The sequence below is a fragment of the Filicampus tigris genome, chromosome 5 (assembly GCF_054856515.1).
Source record: "Filicampus tigris isolate MCC_2025a chromosome 5, RoL_Ftig_1.0, whole genome shotgun sequence".
Lineage (NCBI taxonomy): Eukaryota > Metazoa > Chordata > Actinopteri > Syngnathiformes > Syngnathidae > Filicampus > Filicampus tigris.
The window spans coordinates 15,610,317-15,634,177 of record NC_141221.1 but is presented as its reverse complement, the minus strand read 5'-3'; the positions used below and the strand labels follow the sequence as shown (position 1 = coordinate 15,634,177).

The 23,861-nt window shown below is 39.0% G+C and overlaps 1 protein-coding gene across 2 annotated transcripts in view; it reads left to right on the top strand.

The window, feature by feature from the left end:
• adamts3 (ADAM metallopeptidase with thrombospondin type 1 motif, 3) overlaps positions 1–14,981 on the top strand; it is a 116,264-nt gene extending 101,283 nt beyond the window's left edge. For both annotated transcript variants that reach the window (XM_086030508.1, XM_086030507.1), the window contains 5 exons: positions 5,193–5,349; positions 6,669–6,801; positions 8,062–8,269; positions 9,117–9,234; positions 10,500–14,981. In XM_086030508.1, the coding sequence (XP_085886634.1) occupies positions 5,193–5,349; positions 6,669–6,801; positions 8,062–8,269; positions 9,117–9,234; positions 10,500–11,149 (1,266 nt within the window). In that variant the 3' untranslated portion in view covers positions 11,150–14,981. The remainder of the gene's footprint in view (positions 1–5,192; positions 5,350–6,668; positions 6,802–8,061; positions 8,270–9,116; positions 9,235–10,499) is intronic.
• Positions 14,982–23,861: the final 8,880 nt, after the last annotated feature.

The window sequence follows — 23,861 nt, the reverse complement described above, 5'->3', positions numbered from 1 at the left end:
AGGCGCAATTTGCCCGTCTAAATTACATGGATCGTTCTGTGGAAATTGTTCTATTGAATTCAGTCTTTAAATATGCCGTTTACCAAACATGTCACATTCGTGCAAAGAGCACTCTTGAGCTTAAATATATTTCACGTGTCTTATGTCAGGACAGCTGTGTTTTATGGTAGTCAATTTCGTTCTCATGCCCGAAAGCACATGCAATGGCGATCATTAAATTGCTTGGCGATTTAGCGTTGTCCACTGCTCAAACATGCAATGACAAAAATTGAAATGGTCACAATTCAAAACGTTTCATCAGTCTATTTGTCAGTCCTTCTCAAATAGGGGGGTGCAGTAAGATGCCCGAGGGGGGCACGTGTGGCCCCAGGTAAAATGCTTCTTCTTTTTTTGCCGTACTAGAATAAAATGTCATTGTAAATCCACTACAGAAGGTGGCATTGGAGCTCATTGTTAGTGTGCAATTTAGAGTCTAAGGTGTAGGATTTTTTGTTTGTTTGTTTTGCAACAAGCAAGTGCACACAGAAATATGAAGTACAATGAACAAACTATTACCAAACACTAGGGCTGTTCAATTTTGCCTAACAATAAAATCCCAATTATTTTCTCTCAAACCCGATTTTACAATTACGATTTCTTTGTAATATAAAAAATAAGGAAAAATGAAGCATTTTGAATGTCTTTTATTTAAACTTAATTTTTCTTTCTTTGAACTCAAAATGCCAGTCAATTTAACTTAGTACACACAGAACAATCCATTGGGATTAACAGCATTTTACTTACACAATAGATTTCAGATCTTTTCTGAATTAAAACAATAATGAAAGAAGAAAGTGCATATCCCATCTGAAACAAAATCATCAACATGAGAGAAGGTAGACAGTCAAGTCTGGAAACCAAACAGTCTGTCAGCAAGTCATTTTGCCAACCAGCTAGTGACTAGCCTTTCACCTTTCTCCTCGGTCTTACTTAAACATAAATCAATGATTAGTGCAAAATCATCACTCAATAATACAATGCACTGCCGAGCTTAAGTACGGATGCATAGTCCGACTGGACCAGAGGTCCGTTGTAGAGGAGAAAAAAAGGGAGGACTTTCAGACGTTGAGTTACTGGCTCAGGGGTTGTATTGTACAGGCTGGGCACACACGACACTACAGATCTATTTTATTAACTAAACGCTCACTTGCCTGAGAAAGTAGCAGAATAGCCGGTATAGCCATGGATGTTGTCGTTGTTTCGGACTGCGCGCTCGTGGGAGGAAGCGGAAAGCTAGAGGTCACTATGGTGGCTTAGATACACCAAAAATAACAAAATCGAACGTGCCGATTTGAACGTTTTTAACATCGTTTTATCCTGAAAATTCGGTTTCGGTTCAAAATCGCTCAATCGAGCAGCCCTACCAGACACCATGGTAAAATATTTAACAGGGATGAAAAGAAAGGTGGAAAGAGACAAAATCAAGTTGACAAAAAGAGAGTTGGGTGGTGCGGAAGGTTTTCTTCTTCCGGGGGGGGGGGGGGGTTGTTTAAAGAAAATAATTGAAAAGCACTGCTATAAGTGGTTCAAAATGTAACAGCAATCAGACAAAATCTCTTTAGAAGACCCCTGCAATGTCAAAAATAACCTTAAATTGCTGTTTCAAAAGAAAATCTTTGCAGACATTCTTGGAATTACCAAATTTCATGTCTCCAATTGAGATTGGCTTCAAGAGTGGCTTTAATGTTTCATATCTGGATCAGCAAAGCTGCATAAGATTTTCTAATAGATGTCCCAGTACAGACCCTTGCGGGACCCCACGAGAAAGCTGTGCCTGACTGGTGCACCATTCATCGTGAGCGAAGAATATAGCTGAATGCATTGTTTACGTTTTTAATAGTCCGCCCCGGGCAAATAGCTTTCCGATTGGATTTTTCTAACGAGAAATGGTGACTACCGCCGCCGATGGTATGGAAGGGTATTACATCTCACACATGTGCAGAAGATACTTAAATGGTCAGCGTCACTGTCTGTCGTTGCGGTGTATTTTTACAGCGTGACGTGCCAACAGCCGGCCGAATGCCACAGGGGGTAGTCTGTCACTGTTGGCCAACATCAGATTGGTCTATCTAGGCCTTTAGTCTGTTGTATGAATGGCAACAGGTTGCTACACACATCCAAGTGTAGAGCAATGAATGGTTCTGCCCGCCACGAAACACTACTGCCATAAATAGATTAGCAAAGACATGTATTTGAAATGAACGACTAGAACATTTCTAACAAATTAAGTGAAATGGGATCATTTCCCACTTATGCTCTGTGCCATGGCACCCTGGTTGGAAATCACTTCTACATTCCATATAGATAGTATGGTAAGTCAAGGTCAGTGAAGATTCAAATCACATCAGAAAGTCAAGCCTCTCAAAAGAGGAGGGTCACTATGGCTCCTAAAAAGTGGCCGTCGTATTGCACCACATGGCTAAAGTGTCCTTCATTTACGTATGCTTTACACTTGACACTCAGCAATATGAAACGTGGTGGGCATGCCTATCATAGGTAGACCCCAAAAAAAAAAAAAGTTTCAAGAAAAAAATTGGCTCTGTGGAACGTTTGGAAATTAAGCTTCCAAAGCCAGCCACTTTCACTATCACGAAGAAGGCCACAAAAATGCCTGAAAAGAAATTGGAACTCAACCATTTTGATTTGAAGTGGACATTTTAGCCAAAAATGTACTTTTTGGGGTGATTTTTGGTGGATATCTATCATGAGTAAAGCTGCAAATAAGTCTCTCAAAAATCCATGCTGACACAGGACGTCAGCCATTTTGGTTTAAAGTGGCCATTTTAACGCCACAAAATTGTTTTGTAGCAACCCTTCAGAACAGTCCTTGAAGCCGGCTTCACTTAGCAACAGGAAATTTGGTAGGCTTGTCTTTCAAGCATGACCACAAACATGTCTCAACAACCCATGTCTGAAAAGACTCAGCAAGTCAGCCGTGGTTTGAAGTTGACATTTCAGCATTTTTTTTTAATTAAGCCCCCTGAAGCCAGCCCCACTCTGGGACATTTAGTAGTCTTTTATTAGTCAAGCCACAAAAAAGTCAAAAAGAAAAAAATCATGCCTGTACAGACACAGGAAGTCTAACCCATTTTGGTTTGAAGCGGCAATTTTACCCCAAAATTTGCTGTGTTGCACCTACTCGTAACTTCAACAATTCAGTCCCAGAAGCCAGTTTCACTTAGCAACTTGAAATTTGGTAGGCGTGTCTATCATAAGTAGAGCCACCAAAAAGTACCAAGAGCCCATGCCTGAAAAGCCACAGGAAGTCCAACTGTTGTACAATGTTCAGATGCAACAAGCAAAACGTCATTTTTGCTTCAAATAAAGCCTTCACTGTCATGTTTGTGATCCAATTTAATTTCAGTTGGCTCAACATCGGCCCCGTACATTCGAAAGACGAGTCCTTTCTCTTCCCAAATAGCACTTTTGAAAGGCACGTTTGCTTGAATGAAAAAGTACTTGTCAATCTTCAAAGTACAAATGACGCGACAGTTGGAAAAGAAATGCTTTGATAGGATAATGAATGCAACAGACTTAATTACAATCATTGGTGAGACACTTTTATTGTAACGTGACAAAGAGAGCTGGCAGAGGACAATTTGTGTGCCGGTTTCACCTTTAAAAGGCATTTATTAGAGGCCTACTTGATTAGCGTAAAGAAAGCCATTAGTTAATTTCTGTGGGTGCTCAGTCTGAGTGCTTCTGTACAAAGCAGAACCTATTGACCATGACTCAGAATCGATTCAAAAACTGCAACTGAAGCTAATCCGCATCAGTCATCTGTCGGTAATTAGTTTCTACGGTCATAAATAATTACAACATGTTTTAGACTATGTTTTTCATGATGTACAAAGATCATTTAAATATAATTAAATACGGACCTTCTTGGAAATATAAATGTCTGTTTGTGTGTGTGTGTGTGTGCACGTCTGCAAGCGTGTGTATGTATGTACGTAATACCTATGTATGTATGTATGTATGATTGTATGTATGTACAATGTACGTATGTGGGGGTGGGGGTGTATATATATATATATATATATATATATATATATATATATATATATATATATACATATATATATATATATATATATATATATATATATATATATATATACACAGACACATAATAATGTTAATAATAATACATATATAATAAAAGAATGTATATATATACACACACAAAATAAAAATAGTACACATATACATATTGTGTTATTAAAGTAATGTAACATTGTCCAACAAGGTAGTGCAATCATAATTACTGTATTTTCTGGACTATAAGCCGCACCTTTATATAAGCTGCAGCCACTCTATTTAAAAAAAAAAAAATGAAAAAAACGATATACATAGGACACACCTATCTAAGTTTAAAAATTCGATATTCCCTGCATTTAGAGAATGATTTTGAACTGTAAATATACATGTATGTGCCTGAACAGATTCTTTACTAACAGTGCCTTTTAACACTGGAGCAACTTTGCTGATTAAAACGGTACAGAACCAAGAGAAAATAACCAGTTCTTATCTTCATTTCACTTCCTCGCCTTGCCTCTTCCAACATCCCACCATAGATTCATTGACGCTAAGCTTGCGTGCAGCAGCGCGGTTTCCTTCCTTGATAGCTAGATCGATGGCCTTCAATTTAAAGCTTGCATCATCCGAACTTCTTCGTGTGGGTTCTGTTGAATTTTGACCCACGTTTAACAACCGAACACACTCCAGTTTGTCAGTTAAGGTCCACATTTTATTGCTCGACTTCTGCATACCACCTAATTCCTAACCTAGTGCGTTAGCGCATTCGCCTATTGAACTCCTCCACCTGCAATCGCATCCTGTTAATGATGTCATCAATACATAACAGGTGCCATGATGAAGGGGCGAGAATTTGTATTTGAAAATTCAGTAATTAACTGTTTGTAATTTGTCGTCCGTGCACAAGAAAAAGTAGCATATTCTTCCTTGCATTGATGTTTTTCTTAGTTTTGATTCCAATTCCGGTTAGAGCGCCCTTAGCAACGGAAGAAAAATCCACAGAAAAGCGGCACCTTCATATAAGACTCATGGTTCGAAAACCTAGGAAAAAGATGCTGTAACTATTTCTGTTTCTTCTCAAGCAACATACTGTGCCTCCTCTTCACGTCTGGCAGATCATACCCAAGGACAATGAAACGCGCTCCACTCTGATGTACAAGTACATCATCCACGAAGACTCGGTGCCAGTGAACAACAACAATGTCATCCAGGAGGACACGTATGAGTGGGCGCTCAAGAGCTGGTCTCCTTGCTCCAAGCCCTGCGCCGGAGGTAAAGAATGCATCACTGTCCATCTAAAAGACAATACGCTAGCGTCGTTCATTTGCACTTCACACAGCATGTACCGTATGTTAGATCACACATCAAAGCCACATCCGGCTCGCGAGAAGGTTTTTCTACGGCCCCTAGGTTGATATTGCTTTATTCGATCCGGCCCGCAGCAAGCCGGTGTGGGTAGCTGATCTGATGGGGTCCTTCGCGCCTGCCGATGACGTCGCGCTTTAAAATATATTGTAGCGTCTTCCAAGTACACAGACGTGGTTTGATCATCACATTTTCGAGCGCTAAGTGCTGATAGTGAGTGACTTTTTTTTTCTCTTTCCTCCTTCGACACAGCCCGTAGTTTGTTCGTGCCAGCAAACTCAGTAGTTGCAGATTTCCCGTGTTTCACCACGTTTGTTGTTGTGTGTAAATGTTAAAAGGTGAGTTTAATCATTTAAGTTGGTGTCAGGTAACTGCTGTACATAATAGCCTAGATATGGTCTCGTGAGTGATGTCACGTTGATGAACACTAGTTAGTTATTTCGGCTAGTATGCTTACTGTTCTAGTGATGAAACTCGTGAATGTGTATTGTATGTACAGTATTGTTTGGCTGTTTGATTGCTTAATACAGTGAATTGTAACGTTTAGGCATATTGTTAACTAATGGATATGCATTGGATGATGTTGCTAGGTTATTCTTTGTCTGTGTTGTTGCAGACCACAGTAAATAGACGTGTCAAGTGGAATACGGGCCCGTGTTCTCTGACAGGAGCATCCACATCTATACCTTGCCACTCTAAAATAGAGTCAGCTGGAGACATCATACCAATCATATGATCCTCTCCGTTTTTCTTCACATTATGTACAGTTCATACAATCTTGCAGCCCAAGTCATCCAGAAAATTCTTTCCAGTTTGGCAGGAGAAACGCAAACTTTCCACTGATATTGTTTCACAAGACGGGCAGCGGCTTCTTCTCGGGTCATAAGCGGAAGTGACGTACAAGCTGCCTCGCAAAAGTAGCAGTACTGTACTTTATTTCATTTTTTATTTAGTAACTCCGAACATAAAAACACAACAGCCAGGGGGGGTGACAAACATAGAGGCAAAGAAATATATTACAGAAATATAAAGCGTGACATCATCAGCAGGCGCAAAGGACCCAATCCAATCTGGACGTTTTAAAAAATGTCAATGAACATTCTATCAGTCCGGCCCTCGACTTGTCGCAAAATTTTTTATTTGGCCCTCCGTCCATTTGACTTTGACACCCCTGGTTTAGATGATGACTTTTGGAACAGAACCTTTGTTTTTCTTCATTATTTCAGGCTATCAGTACACCAAGTACGGTTGTCGGAAGAAAGGCGACACCAAGATGGTCCACAGGGGCTACTGTGATGTCGGCAAGAAGCCCAAACCAATACGCCGTATGTGCAACCTGCAGGACTGCACGCAACCTCAGTGAGTGCGCCCCCCCCACCCACATATATATATATATATATATATATATATATATATATATATATATATATAACGCATATTACGCCACAAAAAAATATATATATGTATGTATATGTATATATATATGTATATATATATATATTTTTTTTTTTATTTATTTATTTTTTTTAACTGACTAAGTGTTGGACATTGGTCCCCTTCACAAGCACATAGAAGCATTTTTTCTTGGTTGTTACATCATCACATGAATTGAAATGGACTAATTAATTTGAACACTGGAACACTCTCATCAAAGCCAATAATTTGAGATATGACTTGATATGGTTTGCTGCACATAAATGTAGCCCATACACATGTGGGCAAAATGGCTGGTCCCTCTCTTTTAATGAAAGAAAAACCAACAGAGGTCACAGAAATAACTTTAATTTGACAAAATGTCATGATAAATACACATTTTGTGAAAAATGACCCACTGAAAATCAGACAGACATTGCTTGTGAATTGTGGTTCAACATAATTATTCTAAAAAACAAACTCATGAAACGGGCCTGGACAAAAATGGTGGCACCCCTCAAGAAATTTGACCAAATGAACATGTTCAACCAAGGTGTCGCCTTTAATTAGCATCACAGGTTTCTTCAAACTCAGACTCATTTGGCATATTACGTATAAGGGCGACATGTAGTCAGTGTGCTGTTTGGTGACTCGGTGTGTACCACACTCAACATGGACCAGAGGAAGTGAAGAGTGAGATGTCTCAGGAGATTAGAAAGACAATTGTAGACAAGTACGCTAATGGTAAGAGCCATAAAACCATCTCCCAGCTGCTTGTTATTCCTGTGACTACAGTTTCATTTATTATTCAGAAATGTAACATCCACAGGACTGTAGAATATGTCTCATTTAAACTTCAGCACCATAAGCAGCGCACAGACGTAGGCGATGAAATCGATGTTAATGCTGTGTTGTCATTATGATCCCTTCGGGCAGTGACACTTTTTCGCCATTGTCCACTTCAGTCACGTCGCTTCGTAGGAGGAGCATAAAACTTGCTTAATGTGCTCGTTTTCAACTGTTACAGTCCTGAATATGGCAAGTGTAAAATAAGACCTGAAATCATTTTGATTAATTTTATATGGAGAGGTTTTCTGCCAGATTGTGACGGTCCTCATTGATGTCTCATCTCCTAAAAAAAACACAAAAAAAACAAAACAAAACAAGACCGCCGTCTATAATGCTTTTCTCCCCGGTTTCTTGCAGGTGGATCTCGGAGGAGTGGGAGCACTGCACGCGCACGTGCGGCAGCCTGGGCTTCCAGGTGCGCACGGTGCGCTGCGTCCAGCTGCTGCACGACGACACCAACCGCTCCGTGCACAGCAAGTACTGCAGCGGCGACCGGCCCGACACGCGCAGGCCCTGCAACCGCCTCGCCTGCCCCTCGCACTGGCGGACGGGAGCCTGGTCCGAGGTACAACGGACTGAACGGAGAAGTCTGTTTGACCCTAACCCTGATATTGCTCTTTCCATTATTTCCTGTTGGGGAAACTATATGAAGGGTATTATTAATGCGTTTGATATTTTTCAATCTCATGGTGGCTTAACATGAGCCCGACTGCTTTGCCAATTTGGCGGCCTCACTTTTCCTCCCAGGCGACAGACACGTGGCACTTGTTCAAAAGTAACAGCCAACAACTTTGTAATCTTAAAAGCTCCTCATTACGAAAAGCAAGAAGGGCTGACGCACTTGAAGAAGTCTTTATCGGGATTAAGAGAATGAATGAAACAAACAAGTTAACAAATGAATTCAAAATATTGAAAGCCCTCATTAATTCCTTTAATTTGAGATATCACTCAATATGGTTTGTTCCGCGTGTATATTTACCGTTCTCAGCAGTGGAGGATGTTTTTTCAAGTACAAAAAACATGTTTTCACATGAGGACATAATGCTAAATCAGTCAGAAATCTGAGAGGCCATCCTCGAGGCCTTTAATTTGAGGTATGACTTATTGTGGTTTGTGGCACAAGATTTTTTTTTTTCTCTTAAGTGGTGAGGATTGTTGTTGATGTATTTAGGTTATGAGCTCATCATGCAAAAGCATAATGACAAATTGATGACAAATCTGGAAAGTCAGTCTACTTCAAGGTCTTTAATTTGAGGTGTGACTCCACCTGGTTTGTTGCGCAATCTATATATTTGGAGAGTGGTCACATTTTAAGCCAAAAAATCCAAATAAAACACAGCATGGGTTATTATTACATCATGATATGAGATCATATGAGACCAACCGATTGCAAATCTCCACTTGTTGCGCAGTGCTCCGCCACCTGTGGCGAGGGCACAGAGAGGCGACTGGTCACCTGCCGAATTGGAGACCAGTGCGGCGGAGACAAGCCGGAGAATGTGCGAGTGTGCCGGCCTGGGCCATGCCACGGTGAGAAGACGCCTTCAAGTAGTTCACATGTCAAACACGCATTTTAAACATATGCTTTGATTTATTTTGGGGGAAATCCCAATAGTCAAATCATTTTAAAGCAACAGTATGTAATAACTGTACCTTATCTCAACTACATATAATATCTGCGTATGAAAGTAAACTTTTTTACATTTAAAATTTTAATAGCACTGAGCATCATACTTTTTGGGGTGGCCACTTATTGGCAGTTTATCCCTGTTTATTCACAAACTTTGGGTTTTAAAAAAATGTATTAATTTTCCACCCCGTATATAATGGGAATGAATTACATGCAGATTTTCACCATTATTATGTATATATTATGAATTGAATTACTGTATTTCAAAGTTAAGGTTTTGCAATTCCTGTTGGTGGTACGTTAGCTAGTGCAGCATCTCTGTTATTTCCATGGCAATCCTCAATCGACATGGCCACAGTTTGAAAAGAAACCATCGTCAGTCATTTTCTGGTGCACTTATTATGCACGGAGTAACCAGATGGCAACTGGAGTCTTTCATCTCACATTCCACATTAGCAAAAATTAGCATTCCTCCCAGGGATGGAACCGTCCATCCGTCTGTCGCGGACGGACGCCCATTTTGGGGACAGATGATGAGGAGTTTTTTTTTTTTTTTTTTAAAGGGCGGACTAAGCAAGGACGCAAGTGGGTTTTCGTCCGTCCGTGTAATCGTCGACCGTGTTCGAGCACTGTTCTCTTCTGCGACACCACAGAGCCGCCTTTATTAAATCCCTGCAACAACTCTCCAATGTGCGTTCCTGCAGTAATATTGCACTCACGGGCATAGTCTGCCCTCTAGTGGTCCAACACATGGGACATCTCGAGAGCGTTGAAAGTCTCTCCAAACCGTCATTCATGCTCATGCCATAGCTACTGCACACTTAAAGCTACGACCCGGAAGTGCAAAGGTTTCGTTTCCTCCTGAAATAATGTTGCGTTATTTTGCAATAATTGTTTTGATTGCAAAATCACCAAAAACATATTGAACATGCTTAGTGAATATCAAATACCATTTAGTCTTTAGCCAACGTAATGCATGCATTTAGATGCACGGCAAAGACAAATGAGTCCTCACTAAACCAGGTAAACATCAGTCAGTGTAGTTTTTTTTTTTTTTGTAAAAACAAGTCACCCTCTTCCAGTGTCTTGTTGAATAATTCACCGTTGCTCTCTTTGATGTTTATCGCTTTACTCTCACATGTTGACGCGTTTTGATTTTTTTCAGACGAGCCCTGCCACGGAGACAAATCCATCTTCTGCCAGATGGAGGTTTTGGCTCGCTACTGCTCCATTCCGGGCTACAAGAAACTCTGCTGTGAGTCGTGCAGCAAACGCGCTACCGGCGGTGCTCTTTTCTCCGAGCCCGAGGACCACCTACGCTTCGGTTCTGCCTCCCAGCTGCTGGAGACGCTGATGGCCAATGCCACACGTGCCGGTAAACAACAACAAAACGCCGGCAAACGGCAAGAAAATGGTGTTAAACCGCAGCAAAATGGCAGGAAAACGCAGCATAACAGCGGGAAACAGCAGCGAAATGGCGAGAAAGAGCAGCAAAATGGCAGAAAACAGCAACAAAACATCGGGAAACAACAGCAAAACACAGGCAAAGCGCAGCTAAATGGAGGGAAACAACAACAAAATGGCGGCAAACAGCAACAGAAGGATGGGAAACCGCAGCAAAAGGGCGGTAAACAACAACAAAATGCCGGCCGATCGAGACTGGTCACCACGCCCGCCCCACCCAAGAAAGGCAAAACGACGTCAGCGCCCCGGAGGAACCCGAGGGACGCCGCTCCGGTCGAGAGGCAGCGGCCCGCAGGCAGCGTCTTCGCCGACAGCCGGTGGCCCGCCACGTACTCGCAAGTGGAGAGATGAGAGCGGCGCATATTTTAACGGGACTACGCAGACACAGCAGCGTCATCCTTCCGAGTCTTCTCACGCTAACAACAACGACATCATAATCAAAGACACAAACAAAGAGGTGCTGGTTCACTTTATTTCGAGTTAATGAACTGAAATACATAGGAAGCCGGGCAGTTATTTCAAGAAGGGCAAAAAAAATTGAAAGGGATTTTTTGTTTTTAGTTTTTGGTATTTGTCCAAAACAAAAACGTTCGGATTACAAAACAAAAACAACAAAAAAACTCTTTCCGGATGTCAAACAGATCCCTCGCTTTTTTTTCTTCTTTGATGAATAAACATCAAAGACATTGTAGATTTTGACCAACCAAACAAAGGCTACACATTTTCATGAACGTCAAATAAAATTTACAATGGTACCAAAAAATAGAAATGAAAAATTGTACGGTATAATATATGCACAGAGATTAAACACTGGTACAAATATATTTTAACAAAATAAAAGGCTAGGTTCACACCGCAGGCAAATACGACTCAGACCGGATTTTTTTGCCCATATGCGACCTGTATCCGATTTTTTTATGACAGTCTGAACGGCTCAATTACGATTGTTTCAAATCCAACCTGGGTCACTTTCATATGTGTTCCCAGATCAGATACCTACCGGATTTTTTGCGACGCAAACCCAGTACGAACAGCCAGGTTGCATATATCCGACACGACGTCATCCGAAGCCCAAATTGCGATACATGCTGGCGGAGGGAGAGTGCTGGGAGCTGGGAGATCCAATCTGCAAAGTTCTTTTGAGTAACAGTATTGACTTTATACTTGACTTTAATTTTATCCCACTGAAAACCTGAAGCATAAGGTGGACATTTATGGTGATAGTAGTAATTCAGCCACATAGATCGATTCATTTTTTACACGCGGCAATGACGGGACATCATCCTATGTGACGTTTCCATGAAATGAGATCGAAAAGCCTCGAATCATCATTACCACAAATACTGTATTTCTACCTTCTACCAAATCGCTTCACTGTAGAAATGCCCCGACACGCTGGACCACATTTACTTCCATAAACACTACGTCGTCTCTTCTTCTGCACATGCGGGTCACTTTTGGGGACGTATATGTTCACACACCAGACAGACCGAGGTTGCATTTAATGTAATGTTTTACTTGCATATATGTATATATATGTATATGTGTATATATATATATATATATATACATATATATATATATATATGTGTGTATGTATATATGTATGTATATATGTATGTATATACGTTTTTTTCTCAACAAACACTTAGAAACACAACCAAACTTATGGCAACAGTACCCCAAAAAATAATACACAATTAAAAAAAAAAAATCAGATAAGGTTTCCACATAAAACGTATCCAAATACATACAACATACATAATAAAAACAATAAAAACAAAGCAAAAAAGAGAAAAAAATAATAAAAAAAAAACAACAACCATGCAACTGTTTTTCATCATCCTCATTTTATTCTAACTGGGAATACAAATAAAATATATCACAATTGTTTTAACATGTCATTACGCACAATGTTTTTGACATTACAGTCGAAAATCATAAAGAAAAATCATTTTACATAAATTCTGATTCATGGTGCTTCCATACTGACTACAAGGTGTTATGGAATTATTACATGACAATAATCAGTATTAAAACTGGATGAATTTTCTTTTTTACCATCTCAGTGTTTAACGTTATGAAGCTACTGTATGTTAACATACGTGTATTTATCTACGAATATGTAGCAGCTGTAACTTTCCAAAGCTACATCCGCAGCTAGCGTCGCTTTAGCTTCACTCAATAAAAAGATTTTTTGATGACAACGCACAACGCAAATATGTTTGCCAAAACAATTGTTTTGTTTACTTACGCATTAACGTTTTAGCATGTTGCTGCATTTTTAGCAGCTAAAGGATGAAAGCGAGCACAAACATACTGTATATACGAGGGATACAACATTTCTTTAATTGACTGTGAATCAAATTTGCGATACAATACAAAAGAAAAGGAAAAAATTAAGGCAAGCCAGGAAATTTGGTAGCTACAACCACAACAACCTTAGCTTTAGCTTTGTTTGGTAAAAATATTTGACAACAACAAGAACAATACACAATAAGAACATATTTGCCAAAGCATGTCACTCTTCTTTTCTTTACTCACAAATTAGCATTTTAGCATGATGCTAGCTCCTTTAGCGTGGTAGGCCTATTGGCTAACGCAGTCACGCATGTGGTATGGAAGGACATTTCACGAAATGACTTTGATTAACCAGGGCACAAAGAAACAATTAATTAGTCAATTTTTATTTTTAAAAACTTGTGTTGTGAGCGGGGTGTTCTGAACTCCTTGATCGTCTTCCTGTACCTTTTGGTCTGACAGCTACAATTTGTGTATTTTATTTTTAAAAAGTAAAAATAGGCAAAGGGAAAAATAAAGTGAGCAGAATAAATTCAATCCTCATTTAAAAATATATACTATACCTTTTGGGAACTATGCAGCCACAGCTAGCTTAGCTTTTGCTCCATCCAGTAACGATGCTGTTTCAACTACAAACAAAACAGGAACACGTCAACAATCTTTTACTTAACTCATGTTAGCATCTCTAGTTTGTCGCCACCATCTTTAACATGTCGCTAACACTTTAGCATGCTAACGTGGTCACAGATCTTAATCTGATTCTTAATTTGGATGGGTATGTTCACAACATTTCTTGAATTGACAATGGGCCAAATTAAAGATCAATTTGTTGATTTATTATTTTAAAAATATTTTAAATAGAATGTTCTGAATTCGGGTTGCTGACGGTGTAGTGGTACACACACCTGATTTGTGTGCGGGCAGCGTGAGATCGGTTCCCGCTCAGTGACAGTGTCTGTGTGTGCCCTATACTGGCTGGCGACCAGTTCAGGGTGAAGTTTGCCTTTCGCCCATTGTCAGCTGGGATAGGCACCTCCCCGCGACCCTGTACAGGGTAAGCGGAGTGGAAGGTGACACATGACACACACATGTTCTGAACTCCTGTTGACATACCAATGTCGCCTTGAGCGGAATTCATACTTGATACTTGAATACCTAATAGATTAACATGTAGCGTCTCACTATTTCTGCCCATTTCTTCCATTTATAACTTCACTTTGCTCACTTCCGATATCTTAGCAATTAGCTAAACAGTATTTTTGATGGCTGAAGAAGACAACACCAAAAAAAACCCAACAAAACAACAACGGATTTCCTCACAACCTCCATGCATCTGACTGCAATAAACACACAACACAATGTACAACAATGTATAGTATGTGTATATAGATAGCATTGAGTGCAGACATATTTATTGAAGGGGCGGTGCTGTTTGCGCAGTAACATGTTTTATTTTTCCAGCAACATTTTCATTTTTTTCTTTTTTTTTTTAATGAATAAAAAAAAGAACTAGGCTAGAAATGACATTGTTTTTTGCAAACAATTAGATGTAAATATACACGCTCAATTTTGAGATGTTTGTCACCAGGCTGTCTTTTCACAGCTGTTTTTGTTTGTAGCAACTGACCCCGCGACCCGACAAGCACTTCATGCTAACCGCTAGTTTAGTTAGCAGCGTGTGTCGCTGCCAAGCTTTGTAATGACGCTAGTCGCGCAGGACAAAACCCCTGAGCCTCCTTCCAGTACTGTATCCATACAACTTGTGCATTGTCATGTCTCCATTGTGCTTGTCTTGTGTATTTTGTGTAGATTCAAGTGTACACTACTACTGATGCTGTTTGTTGGAATGGGGAGCACATAGCAATAAAGGATAGAATCAACACGTCCGCCTCTATGCTGTTGTTCCTGTTGTTGCTGTTGTTTTTTTCCAGCTTGTGTTAATTAGAGGTGTAACAAGAAGCGATTTGACTGGGAAAAGCAGTTGCCATTTGAAAGATGTACAGTTTGTGGTTTTTAAAAATGCTATTTCTTTCCCATCTTGGAAAAACAGTTCATTTATGTTTATACAATCTGCAGAGTGCGTACCCAAAAAATGCCCAAAGATCATATCTCTGTAAAAGTGCAGTATCACCCCCCCCCCCCCCCACCCCCATTTTTGGTGTGTTTGCGAAACCTTTCAATTCCCCCTTCATTTTTTACAGGGGCATCATCGCTGTGGAAAAAAAGCCCATTTGCTGTTTTTCAAGTTTCATGTGGCGATTGATGTGGGTGGGGGGTGGGGGGGAAACATCTCTCGTGGCACATCATAAAACCACCACGGGTGATGACTGGACACCCGTGGACTGTGTGGGAGTCATTGGCCACCGACTGCCACTTAATTGATTTCTGGAGGCTAACTGAAGCTGTGCACTGTGTTTGTTCAATGAAGTCAGTTACTGTAAGACACATAATTAGATTCAAATTAAATGACATATCAAGTTCGTGGAGTCATTAAGGTGTAAGTCACAACAACTGCAAATGTATTACCATTTTTTTTTCCTTATGCTTTTTTGTTCTAGGTTCTAAAAAAAATATTTTTGTTGTAATGATTTACAGCAACAATATGCAGAAAGCACATAAACAGACTTTTTAATTTGTTGTTATCTTGTTTTTAGTGGACTAGACAAGACAGGACACTTCTAGAAAGCATCAATATTACTGTCTCAAATTTTGTGCAATGCTTGCTTTTATCATTAGTCAAAAGCTTTTTGAAAGACATTAATTTGAAAAATATTTCTTAGTGTTGCTTTAAATACCCAGCATGTTAGCTCTTTATGTCTTACAGATGTTTATTGTTAACGTGGCAACCCCAGATCACCCACCCACTAATATGGGTGGACCAGCCAGAACACTCATGTGGCGTTAGTGCTAGCTTCAATGCTAACGTCACTGTTTAGGATTTAGTGCAAAATTGTGCATTTCTTATTAGTCCCAAAAAAATTCAAGGCATTTATTTAAAAAAAATCTTTAGCATTGTTTTAAATAGCCAGGATAATAGCTCAAGACATCATTATGACTTAGAGTTAATATTTATTGTAACTCTGGCGACGCCAGATCACCCGCATACTAACATGGTTGACCAGCTAGGACACGACTAATGTGTTAGCGCATCACTGTCTAGGAATTAGTGCAATGCTTTAAAAAGCCAGAATGACTGCTCAAGTCGGATCATTATGACTTACAGATAATGTTAATTTATAATGTTTATGTTACCATGGGATGGCACGGGGACCGACTGGTTAGCACGTGCACCTCACAGTTCAGAGATCGTGGCTCCTCCCTGTGTGGAGTTTAGGTGTTCTCCCCGTGCCTGCGTGGGTTTTCTCCGGGTACTCCGGTTTCCTCCCACATTCCAAAAACATGCTTGGTAGGTTGATTGAACACTCAAATTGGATTATTCGGCTAAAACATTTCAATACTGTAGACGATGTCCCGCGATTGTATCATATTGTATTGGTTGGCAGCAAACAGACTCTTTTTATCAAGTCCGAAGGGATTGGCATTGGAAGAAAAAGTGGGTTTCCATGACGTGAGGGTACGGATGTTGCTTACAATACTTTGAAAAAAGAGGGAAAAACATGGATGCAAAAAAAGTAGCGAGCACAACTGGGAATCGGCGGAGGAAGCTGCTGACGCCTCTTGAGAAATGGGAAGCGACAACGCTGTCAGACGGCGGCAATGTGACCGAGGCGGCACACAACAAAGGATGCCGTCAAAAATGGAGCAACCGGGTTATGAAGATTTGGCGTCCGGGCAACGGAAGCGAGGAAAATTTGGGATTTTCTGTCTTTGATGAGAAGAGTGAAAAAGAGAATGTGTTTGTTGACCAGGACGTGCCCTTGCCTTGGAAGAAGACATTAAATTGACGCAAAGTGTCTGTACTTATTGTTCATTGAGTCCCTATTCATTTTCAATACATTTTTTTTATATACTTTGACTTTTTATATTCTTATTTACCTTTTATTTTTCTAGTTTTTATTTTCGTTTATTGTTATTTTTTCATTTAAATGTTATTTTGGGGGATATATAGTTTCATTTCGATTGTGTTCTTACATTTTGGTTGTTTTTGGTTGTCATATATGATGAATAATCCTAAAATCTACAATGCCCTTTCACCAAATTTAAAATTCTTGAGTTCTTGCAGGCTGAAATGTTGACATTTTTAGGCAGACACGGATGACAGTGTATGACACAGCTGTTCTTTTTCATAGCGTTAACGTTCCTAGCATGTTCATGTATATTGAATGTGAGGCCAGGGATGTTGTGCTTCTCCTCAAACATTGCTCGGGGTTATGTTGAATTGGTGAAAAAGGAGTCACAAGTCTCTCAGACGAACCGAAACAAACAAAATAAACAAATCGTACAAGCAGTAAAAGATAGAAATAAAAGAAACAAACATACCTAAAAGTAAAAATTATTTTGCAATAAAACTAAACTGAAAAGTACCATTTTTCAACATTGATACACCCATATTTTGCTATCTGGGTACCCAACTCTGCTCTAACCATACCAGCTGTTATTTTACATCAAAATGTCTGAATGGTTCAAGTGTGAAATGAGGACAGTGCAACCCAGAAAAAGACAACAAGGGCCTCGGCAGTTAAAAATAAAACACATCTGCCGTGTTCACGCCAAGGTTAACTTAACATGTGGACGCATTTGCACCAACGCCAGCGGCGACCCGTCATTTACTGACCCTATCCTTGCGTCAATGTTGTTGCACAGCCTGCTACATTTGTTTGAGCTACTTTCTGGAGTGACATGTTAGAATATTCCAGCACAAAAAGCAATGGAAAATCAATTGTGGCCCGCAGCGATGAAACATACATCCATTCAATAATGAAAATGTCATGCTAAGGCTAATCGATCATGAATCAATGTTAGCGTTCATATGCTTCAAACCCCCTTTAAAATCAATTGTGGCCTTGCTCTGACATAAAGGACTGTAAACTAAGGCTAGGTACTCGCATAAAGACAATCGGCTATTTTTGCCCCTTCCCGACCGAGGACAAAGGCCGACTCTCACATGTGTTAAAGGGAAGTAAATCCCAACATATTTTTTTCCAGAATATGTTCTGTGCAGGCCCTCTAGTTGAGACAAGGCATTCAGATTAATATTGTGATTGTGGGATATGAGTTAATCCATACCTGTCAATTTGTACGTTTTCCCCGTGTTTTATACGTTTTTTGATCATTTCAAATTGTGTACGCTGTATCACAATTTTTGTACGGGAAAAAAAATATCATTAAAAACTAGTTTTTTGTTATACCCATCTCGTCTTGCCCATTTCGGCTCTAATCCTGAGCGTCCGTTAGCGATTCCGACTGCAAACTTCGGCCGACTTTTACGAGCAAAGTGCCCAGCCCAACAAAATGCCCAGCTCTGCTTTTTAGTATGAAATAACTTACTTTAGCATACAAGTTCCCACGTTGTTCCCTAGCCAACAGCAAAACAAAGAATGATTTTTTTTTTCTTTGGTCCCATTTTAAGTCCATCTATGTTGCTACTAGTCTCATCTTGCTAGCGCGAAGCTAGTTTGTCTCTCAGGTACGGCGTCAAAGTTTGGAAACACCCTTTCATTTGTTGCTAGCACAGCGTTAGCCGTCCCGAATATTCCTGTTGATAGGACAGCATTGGCCAGCAAAAAATCCCACAACTGCTTCCAGGTGTCAACTCGAATGAAGCGACGTGCGTAGCTATCGCGCATGTGAACTCCTCATGTAGATTGGGTAGACGGGATGTGACATGCAAGCATTCCTCTCTGACAACAGTTTTTTATTAGCCGTTCTGACTGAAACAGGAAAATTCTGATACGATGTTCGTTTCAACGGCCACTTCGCTACTCAATTCGAGTCACCGCTGTTTTGTGCACGGCACTAAAGACCACAAACACAAAACCTCCTTCAAAACAAACAAATAAAATCAATCACTTTTTCCGCGAATTGATGGGATTGACTCTCATTGCACAACTACTTTTGGCAGTGTGGCTCTCACCCACTTGAACGTCTGATTAGTCTTTTCACAAAAAATGTATGAAAGCTTCCCTGCAACGTCAGCGGCAAAGCCAGCTGGTGGCGACAAGAGGCTCCAAATTCAAAAGCTTTTCATGACTGCCTGAGGAAATAGACTCATGTGAATATTGTTATGGCAGTTTTGACGCAACTATTTTCAGCTTTTTGTTGCTTTCCGCCAAAGGGGATGACGTCAACGTGAGACAAAATTGTGCTGAGCCGAAATTAATGATAAAAAAAAGGCTGATTCAGCTGTCTTGCTGTGGCAATTTGCATGTCAACACTGCAGCTGTGTACAGTCTCTCAATTTTTCCTTACTTACTATGTCTGCCTTCTACTAGTGTAGTTTGATTTTTTTTTTTATATTCAGTGTTATGCTATTCAACAACAACAACAAAAAGGAAAAAGGGTCTACCAACATGCAAAAGTTGAAGATCCTACTTACAAACGAAGCAATCTGTGCATTAGTTCATCTCTAAATTTCTCTCTGAAGGACCCTTGGAAATGGCCAAATTGTCCCTAAAATGGCAGTTTAAAACTAAACTAAAACACATCCTGTGTCCTTTTTGAAAATAATGGAAGCTGCTCCTGAGTCAAAATGGCCGTGTCAATCCAAAATGGCTGACTTCCTGTGTCCTTTTGGCCATGGGTTCTTGAGACTTTTTTGTAGGTCTACTCATGATAGACATGCCATTGACAATGACATGTTGTTAAATTAAAATGGCAACATTTTAGTGTAGAAATTCCGGAGAGTTCTACAGAGCCAAAATGGTGTTCCAAACCAAAATGGCAGACTTTTTGTGCCTTTTTGAACATGGGTTCATGTTACTAAGTAAAGTCGTTTTGGGGGATGAATTCTTCTTAAAAATGTGACTTCCTGTGTTTTTTCAGGTATGGCCTCTTAAAGTTTTTTTTTTTTTTGTAGATTTATTTTTGAAAGGCAAACCTAACCACTGGGTACTTAAGATTTTTCGTGGTCCTACTTATGTTAGACATGCCGAAGGTCACGTTGTAAGGTGAAACTGTCTCAGGGTTCAATTTCCAACAAGTTCCAAGAGGCACTACTGAGCCGATATTTGGGATATTGTTTGTGTCAATAACTGAAACCGAAAGCGGGTTCAAAACTTTATTGTGAATGAGTTAAGAACCGCATCTGCACGGATGCACCACACGCGAGACAAAAATGAGCTGAATGTAGCAAGCAATTCAGTCCTGTTTACATACACAAAAAGTCAAATCCCAGTAGATGAGCGTGAAGCGGGAGGCAACATTTGGCAGGCAGAAATGAGAACTCCATACGCACACTTTCGCACACATTTGATATACACAGTGATAACTCCGTAAATGCATTTGACCGGGGCAAGGCATTGTGGGTAGCAAAAGTGAAATCAATACCAGCTCCAGGTAGAGAGTCCACGATAATTTGATTTGGGCTAATTTAGTTGTCTTGTGATGCCATGAAAGATGTTAAATGTAAGTCTTGACCTTACATTTCAGGTTACAGGAAACTTCCAGACCTGCCTCTTGTGTGTCTTGTTACAACTGTAACCTGAGACGTTAATAGTTGTCATACATTGTGACGATTTTTTTTCTGGTATTCTCATCTTAACTCTAAAACCCATTAACTTTTGAATTTTACGATGTTGCCGTCTTTTTTTGTATTATAGTAAATCAAAAAGTTGCTGATGATTAGCATAACGTAATTCACCAGGTTTTTGGACTATCATCCTTACTCAAAAAGTTGTCAATGAGGAATGTGTATTGGGATTTCACTAGTTTTTTAAAATTCTCCTCAAAACACTAGTAATGATTATCGTATATTTTGATCATTGTCTTCATGATCATCGTAACTCAGTTGTCAACCGTTATGTATTATTTCACCTGTTTTGTTTGTATTATCATAGCTCAAAAAGTTGTCAACGATTATCGTATAGTGGGACTTCACCATTTTTTTCAGTTCTCATCAAAACGCAAAAACTTGTTAACGATTATCGTATATTGTGATCATTGTTATTGTATTAACATTGCAAATTAACTGTAATAAATGACTACAGTATATTATTTTGTAATTTAAAAAATAACGATGGTAATGATAATCATACTATATGTTGCAATTTTGCAATTTTTTTCTTCTTTAAATTATCAGCAAAAATAAAACAATTTTGAATGGATATTCAATATGACTCAGCTCAACAAAGGACTGAATTTCATTAGAAGCATTTGCTGTGCAAACTGTTCTTGGCTGATTTTCACCTGCGTTTGTGCTATCGTAACCGCTTTTTATATATTAATTTCCCCCATACCTTTCCCTATGTTATCAGTATAGTGCAAAAACTTTTGGAACGGTTTCTGGTTTGTTTGTGACGTTTGTTTGTGCTATTCACTTGAACTCAAGATGTTCTTATTTGCTTTTCATTTTAAGTTTTGCAGGTCAGAAAATGAAGATAAATATGTAAATGTTGATGTCACTTGAAATGAATTTATACATTATTTTAAAAGATAAACAATCATGATAAAATGTCACCATGTTCCACGCAAATGTTGACTTTTTTAATACAACTCCAAAATTTCGAAATTTCAAAAAAGTTCAAAATGCAATAAAATTGAATGTAAATTTAAGTTATTAGGCAATTTTGAGATTTGTTGTGCCCGTTTATCTTAGAGCAAGGTATTTTGCTTACTTTTGATTTGATTCTCTATTGAACAAAAATAGAAACTTGTTTTTGCTCCCATTAGCCCTGATCTGAATTCAAAGATCTAAGACCTTTTCTATGTAGACAAAAGTACTGCTTCTTTTAAATAATTTTTGTTTTTACAAATCTGTGAGCACTTTTCCTTTGCCCAAAACAAAATCCATCCACTTCACAGCTGGTGTGGCATGTCAAGATGATCGTTGCACAGGTGTGCCTTTGAGCAAAGTTGGACTGTATAACTATCCAATATTGTAAAGCCACACTTTTTTGAGTGGCCTTTTATTGTGGGCAGCCTAAGTCTAACCTAACTATTAGCTTGGCAAAGGAGAAGTGTTCACTAACACATTTTGAAACCATATTTGAGAGCAACAGGCCTTCTGTGCCGCGAGAGACAAAACCTTTGATCCGTGTGTTCCGGTCGTGAAAAATGTGAGTAAAAACAGAGTGCAAAAAATGTCTTTTTATCTGGAGGCACAGCAGTTTTTCACCATTTTGAGACTTCCAAGCCCTCAAATAAAGCAAATGACACCAATAAAAAACATCAAGGGAACAATCATAGACAATCAAAGTGGTAACCACAGGTCATGTGATGAGTAGCCCTTCACAAATTAGCAGGACAACAAGTGTGTCCTGAGATTGCTAAAAGACAGATAAAAAACACACCACTAATTCAACAGATGCACACACGCACACATTACACATCCACGTGCAGACTTTACAATAGTACAATCTAGACATTCATCCAAACATTTACAACACAGAGAACATTTTTTATCTTTTGATTTTGTCGCATCACAGGCACAAAAATGCAATACATTCAAAAAAAAGGACTGTCTTTTTTTTTAATGGAATTTAGTGACAAGGTAACTGTTTTTTGTTTTGTTTTGTTTTTACATTTGAATGACTTCATTTTGTTCAGGAGAAAAATGCAGACAAAAATTCAAGATGCAAGAGGTGCATTAGGTACACCTGCATAATCCATTGATGGAGAGCTGTATCAAAATTTATCAAGGAGCTGTTCCTAATATTTTGGCCCTCTCTTGGTGCTCAAAATGACGTAATTTCATTGAAAGAAAATAAAATAATTTTTCAGCTAAGAAAATAAAGACCAAAAAAAAGTCATTTAATTTGTAAGTTTCTTTATCATAAAATATACCATTTTAATTAATCTGTCATTTTTTTTATTTAACTGTGCTTTTTACATTTTTAAAATCATTTTAGTTCATGTACATAACATGAATGAATATTTTTTGTATTGTTTCAGCTGAAAGGGAAACACATTATTTACATACATTTTTACGTGAAATGACTGAATATACTTGAATACTGAATTTCTTTTAGCTATTCAAAATGTTTAGCTAAAAAAGTCATTTCATTTAAAAATCAAAAATGATTTTGTTCAATGCATATTAAAAGTATTAACAAATATTATTAAATTATACAATTAACATTTAACACTGAATTAATGTACCTGCCTTCTTTTTTAATTATTCTTATCGAAATGAATTCCATATTAATCATGTTTTTTTGCTTCTTTTTTTCCCTTATAGCATTTTTCTCTCTTTTTCATCCGCAAAAATGGATCTCACTTTTGTCATTGGTTTTGATGACAACTCAATATGGCTATAAAAAAAATAAATAAATACATATTATAGTAGCCTAGTCATTTTCAAAAAATCTGTCATTTGATGAAAAGTAGCGACTGAAATAGCTAAACATATCAAATTCATTTGTTTTTAGTCTTATTGGAAAGCGCAGGGGGTACCTAATAACCTGATGTAAAAACATGATGGAACGCAAAACAATGTCAAGCAAAACTAATGCGGATGAGCAATTCTTATTTGAGGTAGTGAATGTTGTGCTCACAAAGATACGAGGCTGGCAGTGGAGGATCACTCAGGCAGAAAATTGAGAGTCCCCCAAATCCGCACCCCCACCGCCCCCCTCACAAAAAAAATGCTTGAGAATGTGCTCAACCTCTGGAGGGTTCTGAGTTGTGCAAGTTTAGTTTCACAGCT